This window comes from Terrapene carolina, unplaced genomic scaffold (genome assembly GCF_002925995.2).
Source record: "Terrapene carolina triunguis isolate 2854851 unplaced genomic scaffold, T_m_triunguis-2.0 Scaffold93, whole genome shotgun sequence".
NCBI lineage: Eukaryota > Metazoa > Chordata > Testudines > Emydidae > Terrapene > Terrapene triunguis.
Window position 1 is genome coordinate 5,391,895 of NW_020664444.1, and position 7,578 is coordinate 5,399,472.

General features: G+C 45.4%; 1 protein-coding gene across 1 annotated transcript; it reads left to right on the forward strand.

Moving 5' to 3' along the window:
* The first annotated feature begins 965 nt into the window (after positions 1–965).
* SSTR5 (somatostatin receptor 5) lies at positions 966–2,193 on the forward strand. The gene has a single exon (XM_029911298.1). The coding sequence runs from the start codon at positions 987–989 to the stop codon at positions 2,139–2,141; it is 1,155 nt and encodes a 384-aa protein (XP_029767158.1). The 5' UTR covers positions 966–986; the 3' UTR covers positions 2,142–2,193.
* The last annotated feature ends 5,385 nt before the right edge of the window (positions 2,194–7,578 follow it).

Genomic DNA, 7,578 nt, shown 5'->3' on the forward strand with positions numbered 1-7,578 from the left:
ATTTTAAAAACACCCTTCTCCCCTCAGGCATTTAGATTTGGAATTTCAGTTCACGCCTGTTGCTACTCACAACGGATTAATGCATAGCCATTATGGACCAGATTATAGCAAAAGATGGGTAGATTTTTAAACCAAATCAGCAGCTATAGCGGAGTTGAGATTTTCAAAAGGCCTCAACCCAGCAGGTTCTATTGAGACACTTTGGTTGCAAAAAACCCTTTGAAAATCTGGCCCTAAATTAATGGCTCATCTCTTTCCATAGGAGCGCAGGTGGTTTTTCCACACTCGAAAGCAGAAAATTTCACCTTTGTGGGGGGCCCTGGAAAGAGGTGAGGCATAAGGCAGATGGGTTGTAGAATCATTCAAATAACACATTGTCTTCGAGGTGGCATGAGATGATGAACAGAAATTAACACTCGTGATCGGCAGTGCTTTCTTGGGAAAAGATTGCTCATGCTACCCACCTGCCAGCACAATGTTATAAACAATGATGGGCAAAAAAACAATATATAAAACTCACTTTTGGGTTTCAAAGTCATGATGGGCTTGACCTAGAACTCTGGATCTAAATGCCCCTGAACTTTGGAGCGTTCAAAATCTGCATCTGTATTTGAATGTTCCATCTCTGCTTTTCAGACGTATTCCTTTCCAAACAGCTCCTGAGAATGAAACCTAGACTTATGTGCCCCTATTGTGATGAGCTATTGGTCTGTTCCAGGTTGGTGATTAATCATAGAATAGAATCATAGATTCTTATATTATTATTTATTGGGGATGCTGTATAGCAGTGCAACACCTGCTTGATACAAAAACGATTGTTGATTACACTTGTAATTACATTTATGGTACACTGAGCAATGCCTACAACAGATGCTTAATGTAAAATCCAGTTCTGGATGTTGCCCATCAAATGCATGGCTTTTAAAAATTCTTTTTTCTTCTCTTTCTTCTTTCCTTTTCTTATTTCAGGAACAAGATGTTTGTGAATGTTAATCTATCTCAGCCTTAAAAAAATTGGGAAAGGAAAAATGGATCCTTTATATTTTTCCAATGCTTTTGGCATGGAGGTCAGTGCCCAAGATGTAAATTCCTCCTCACTGATGAACATGACGGACAATAGGAATAGAACAGGACTTCCTGTATCCAAAGATGTTCACACAGTTCTTATCTCTATCATATACTTCCTTGTATGTGCAATCGGACTCAGTGGGAACACCTTGGTCATTTATGTGGTTTTGCGTTATGCCAAGATGAAAACAGTCACCAACATTTACATCTTGAATTTAGCCGTAGCCGATGTACTCTTCATGCTTGGCTTGCCATTCCTGGCTACTCAGAACGCCATCTCTTACTGGCCCTTTGGCTCCTTTTGGTGTCGGCTTGTTATGACCGTAGACGGCATTAATCAATTCACCAGTATCTTTTGCTTGACTGTCATGAGTATGGATCGCTACCTTGCAGTAGTTCATCCCATCAAGTCCACCAAATGGCGGCGTCCAAGGGTGGCCAAACTGATCAGTATAACAGTCTGGACTTTCTCGTTCTTGGTGGTTCTTCCAGTCATTATATTTTCCGATGTTCAGGAACACCTTCACACCTGCAACATGAACTGGCCAGAGCCAGTGAACATATGGTCAGCAGTCTTCATCATTTACACATCGGTTTTAGGATTTTTTGGACCCCTGCTGGTGATCTGCCTCTGCTACCTGCTGATTGTGATTAAGGTCAAGTCTTCTGGGGTCCGAGTTGGGTCCACAAGGCGCAGGCGGTCAGAGAGGAAAGTGACCAGGATGGTGGTCATCATTGTGGTCGTCTTTGTGTTTTGCTGGCTCCCGTTTTATATACTGAACATTGTCAATTTGATATCCACCTTGCCAGAAGAGCCTGGGTTACTTGGTGTTTACTTCTTTGTGGTGGTTCTGTCCTATGCAAACAGCTGTGCCAACCCCATACTTTATGGATTTCTCTCTGACAACTTCAAGCAGAGTTTTCAGAAAGTTTTATGTCTCCGGAAGGGGAATGGCGTTGAAGACGGAGATCCAACCAAGCACCGGCAGGAGAACAGCAGCCGCTTGCAAGAAGCAATGCTAACCCAGAGAAACATGGAATTCAATGGACATATGCAAACAAGTAAGGTGTGAGGTCCGGGCTTGAAAAACTGTAAATAAACTGCAGAGCTGAAAAACTGGGGGGGGGGGGATGAAAATCAGAGATGAAACTGAAATCCTGAGACCCACAAGCTCAAACAAATGTACATAGATTCCCCCTCCCCATGAAAGAATTATGGATTATATTGGATTCTGTGGAATGTCTAAGGCATGTAGCTAAAGCAATCGGACGTGTTATCACTTTCTCTTTCTATATGCAGGGGACAGATTTAGTGGTACATTCTGGCTGCTGTGTGCCATTCTGGTGATGCAAAGCAGCTGTGAGCCTGTTTTAACCATCGTATTTGCTTTGCATTGCTGGATCAGCAAAAAGCAGAGAGTGTATTGGTTCATTTGCCCCAAAGTATTCTCAAAAGTTGGGTAAGTGAATGTTTTATATTAAAAAAGGAAAAAGCACTGTTTCTTAAGTGGCAGTTTTCAAAGTAACATAGCTCACAGCACTAATTTACTGATCTTGGAAGTATGCATATGCCATAGTTTTGAAGTGCTGCTTAACCATTTGCATTGTTTTACTGTAATTATCCCACATAAGAGACTCCAAACGCCCAGAAGCGTTTCAAGTCAATTGAAAAAAAAAACCAACCCAGAAATAAAAATACCTTGAAAAAGAATTATGAAATGAATGTGAAATGGAAAATTCATCCATAGTGCGTATAACATTCTAATCCAAGCTGCTTATGAATTGTAACGTCGTCACTTTATTACTATGTAAATGACAGTGATTGTGAAGTCCTGAAAAGCTGTTTTGTGTCTATTTATTGGTTCTGAATGTAAGTATGGATCTGAATTTAAATTGTATTTTCAGAAATTAAAACAAGTTGAATTCCCTCTTGGCTAGCAGGCTCGTATCTTTTCCTACCATTGTAAGTCACCACATGCTGAAACTGATACAGCTTTGTCCTTGAGGCTTAACTTATCATAGATCCAACTATTGTTATTATTTATTATTTGTATGACAGTAGGGCCTACGTGCTACAGTCAAAATCAGGGGCCCATTGTGCTAGGCACTGTACTAACACCTAATGAGAGACCTTATGCCTTGACGAGCTTACAGTTGAAGTAGACAAGACAGACAGGAAAAGAGAGGTCAGTGACAGATCCAGGAAGGGCACCTCAATCTCCTGAGTCCCAGCCCAGTGCCCCATCCAATGGACCAATCTGCTCCTCAGCCGAAAACGAGACAAGAATACTGGTATGCTGTTTTCCTCTTTCCAAACTAGCGCCTTGGTTTTCTAATCCTGAAACAAGCTATGTATTTTGCCTAGAGATTGCTTCTTGTCACTATTCAAATAACTGTAGCCCTCCCATAAGTATGTTTATTTGTATGAAATAAAGGACATGGAAGCATGGAAGTAAGAGATAGAAAAGACCTATTCCAAGAGGCCTTCTAAGCCAGCCCTTCAACCTTTACTGGATTGCTCCCTGCAGTACATGGGCCTTTTACAGCTTATTTTGGGAAGCTTTGCTGAGCCCTAATACACCAAATAAATGTCAGCGTGATATTTGTACAAGCAACGAGACAGTCTATTCAAATAGCTGTAAACAGAACATGACGCTAACTTGGTCCTATTTATATTGCAAGGAACGATATTAGAAGAGTTATTGTAGAGTAGGAGGGCTTATTCGGAGGTTCTTGTTAAGTTTTACACATATGCGTATGATTTTGAAAAAATACGTTGGCAGCTTGAGATGCACACGTTTTTCCTTACTAAAATGTAAACACCAGGTTGTTATTGTAGGGTTTTCCAGGGTTTTAAACCATTGGGAGAAAAACTAAGTCCATACGCAAAACTATGAATTTTTGTACCAAGCTAAGAGAGCTCTTGAGAAAAATGGAGCCAATGGACCAGATTCCCTGCTGGCATAAAGAGGCATCGCTCCATTGACATGAAATGAGCAATCTTGAGTTATGTCAGCTGAACATGCGTCCCAAGATTATTTTCACACTCTTTTACTTTGGGATCCTTAATGGGGCGAAGATGATGCCACTTCTATGTGGAATGAATTGGTAGGTGTCAGTCCAGTTCCAAGTGGACCCGTGTCACTCGATGATTTGCCTGTTCTGTTAATTCCTTCTGAAGCATCTGGCATTGGCCGCTGTCGGAAGACAGGATATTGGGCTAGCTGGACCATTGGTTTGATCCAGTGTTGCCGTTCTTATGTTCTTATATATTTAGGGCACATATAAGACCATGACCACATCTACCATTAAAGATCTGATCCAAAGCTACTGAAGTCAATTGATTTTAGGAGACTTTGGGTCAGGCCCTTATTGAAAAGCTTCTTATTTCAGCAGAGAGAAGCCAAGATTGAATGGGCTGGGAGTAGCATTATCCACTGATCCCTGGATGAAATCCAGGCTGCAGTGAAGTCAATGGGAGTTTTGCCATTGATTTCAATGGGGCCAGAATTTCGTCTATCTACACGTTGTTATCTGAACCCTGCTGCTTATCCAAATTCATCTCACATGCTGTGTTCCGTTCAGATATCCGTATGCTGTATTATTTGTATGGGATATAAAACATACAGTGCTTTTTATTGTAGATCTCAAAGCACTTTACAAAGCAGGTCAGTATCATTATCCACATTTTACAGATGGGGAAACTGAGGCACAGAGCGGCAAAGTGACTTGCCCAAAGTCACCCAGGTGGCCATTGGCAGAGCTGGAAATGGAACTGTGGCCTCCTACAGCCCAGTCCTCTAACCATTGGGCCACACTTCAGGTTGGATGAGATCAGCCCCTGTAATTTGACAATGGAACTATACCAGCTTAAGCGCTGGCCCACAAAAAATTAATAATAAGCAAGTTTGGTTTCCATCTGACGTTATGTCCAAGACACTGAGAGTGGATTTTGGGTCAAGGTGTGAGGAGCTCCCCTTGATGTGTTTCATATCAAAGTAACGCATATACTAGGCTCCCAGTGTAAATAAAACCCAAATATTAATTGTTAACTAAGCTCAGAAAATGCTGGGTGATCAAAGCGCTTACCCTGGGCACACAGACGGCAGCTGGCCTGCCCCTGCAGTCTTGTGGCGCGTATCATATACCAACCTAGCGCACACTTGGCTTTCTTCACAAAAAAGCAAATATTGTCAGTATATGACGGAGAGGTCTTCCAGAAATGCTTTTGCAGCAATATACCAGGTCACTAAATCACATCAGAGCATGGTTCCACCACCACTTCAACAAAGACAGAGATACTAGGGGAAGGGACTACGTGTGAGGTCAAAATTGAGAATAAAGTTGCTCCCCTCCCTCCCCCTTCAGTATTCCATGACAATATCATGGCTCTACAAATACGGGGCAAAAATCTGCCATGTAATATAAGTCTAACCCACCGAGATGGGTATGTAAATGCACTGCAGATGCAGAATTATGTATGAACGTTTCCTTTATGTTAATGGCTGAAAGGCCACCTTCCCGGGGCACGACTTTTCCCTTTTAGGAGGCCCTGTAAAAACAGGTGCATACACATATGTATGTAAGCGGGGCTTGTTCCTACTGACTCTTTGGCTGCATCCCGTCAGCCATGGCTCCTCTAGAGCAGACTTGCGAGTGTGTTCAGGGGAGTCAGAATCAGGCGCCTTCACTCAAGGCCCGAGCATCAGCTAGGATTGTGTGTTACGTCTCTGGGGTGTAATACACTGACCTAGCACGCGTTCAATCCCCACTCATGGCCGTGGTGTGTACGTAGCCACAGTTTGGTTCTAAATGGCATGACATGTATGTCTAAAGTAGGTAGTTCCTCCAGCCTAAGGAGCAAGCTAACTACCCAGAACGGCAGCGCCCTGCTGAGGAGGTGTATATAGGTATTTTCCTGTGAATGTTATGACCCTGAAAGATGTCAGGTTCAGAGACTGAAGCCCTTTATTTAGCTATAGAATGGGCAGAGCAGAAACATCTTAGTGTCATCGTCCCTATCATGCGTCACCAGCCCAGAGCTTTCTAAGGGTGAGGGGACAGTTCAGCCTCCGTGCCCATCCGGTCCTTGGCCCCTCAGCAGGGGCTAACAGTGAGGCTGCCAGCAAATGCCAAATGGGCTGGTAGGTTTGTGGATAGGGATAATCTGTGTCCTGGAAACTGGATGGAAAGCAACAGCTACCATTAATAGAGGTGCGCCCGTTAAACTAGTCCCCGGTGTGTCGTATGGTGTGTGCATGGACGTTGTTTTCTACATACATTCATGGCTGGATTAAGGCATTGGCAAACAAGGCCCAAATTCATGATCCCCACCCCCCAAAAAAATCATAGGCCAGGGAGTGGGGCAGCCCACAACCACAGGATAAAAAACCCGAGTGGTGCTGTGACCCCATGCACCAGGACATTCACTCAATTTAGGCCCGGCTGCGTCTTCGTCATGATGGAGGGGCGTCTGGGCCAAATCTGTGTGAGGGGCAACATGACCTTGCACACGTGGTCACGGCGCTGCTCAGGTTTGGCCCGGCTGCTAGGCTTACCGCCTGGCCGTTGGTTAACCCGCCTGGCCCTTTGTTCTGCTGGCTTGGCAAATGCAACTGGCTGCCACGCGGGCAGCGGAGTGTGGGTCACTTGGCCGCTGGGAGCATTCCTGGGGCGGCACTCGGGTCCTGCTCTGGCACGCCGGGACCTCAGCGTGTGGACAAGGTGGCTGAGGCGCCGGCTACCCTCAGTGCTGGGGACTGGGAAGTGGGATGGACGGCCCCAAGGCTCGCCAGCAGGGAAGGATAAGAAGTGAGGACTGGAGTGGGGCAGGCCTGGGCTCCTGGAAAGGGACAGTAGGGGGCTGAGGCTACTGGGAGGGAGGGAGGGAGTGTAGGGGCTCCTGGGCCAGAGTGCCAGTGTGGGGGTGCCTGAGCGGGTGAGGGGCGGGTCAGGCTGGGCTACAACCGGTGACTACTTTCTTCTGTGCCTCAGAAGAGTGTTTGCGCCTAGGGTCCAGTGATGGACTAATCCAGCCCTGCATATGGGGCACTAGGGGGGTTGTGTCTAACCCTACATGCCTGTGTGTGTGCTGGGGCAGGCATGTTAAGGAGCCTTCCCCCCTTCTTTGACCTCATAGAGAAGCCAGGCAGAGTCTTGTTCTCCCAATGCACAATGACTGGAGGACTCCTGGGGCAGCGCTCTGGGAGCAGGAGGAGTGGACTGAGGGTAAGGCCAGGGCCTTGCCTCCTGCGTGGAACAGAATGTTTCCCCCAGTAGCAGGATATATTGTGATGCAGATACTGCCCCCCCACCCCGGGGGCTCAGACACAACACCTCCAGGAGTTGCTACCATTGTGTAAACCTCCCTCACGCCTCTCTTAGGCAGTAGCTTGAAACCACAGTGCAGTCCTGTGTCAACTGATAGATTTATTCATGCAATGCATATCTATTTCCTGAGTTATCGGCACATTGCAGGCACATGGCAACCCTCCCTTAGCTACATGGACC

Bases quoted from the DNA above. Each gene is read 5' to 3' on its own strand.
- SSTR5 (XM_029911298.1), top strand. From the start codon at position 987: ATGTTAATCTATCTCAGCCTTAAAAAAATTGGGAAAGGAAAAATGGAT.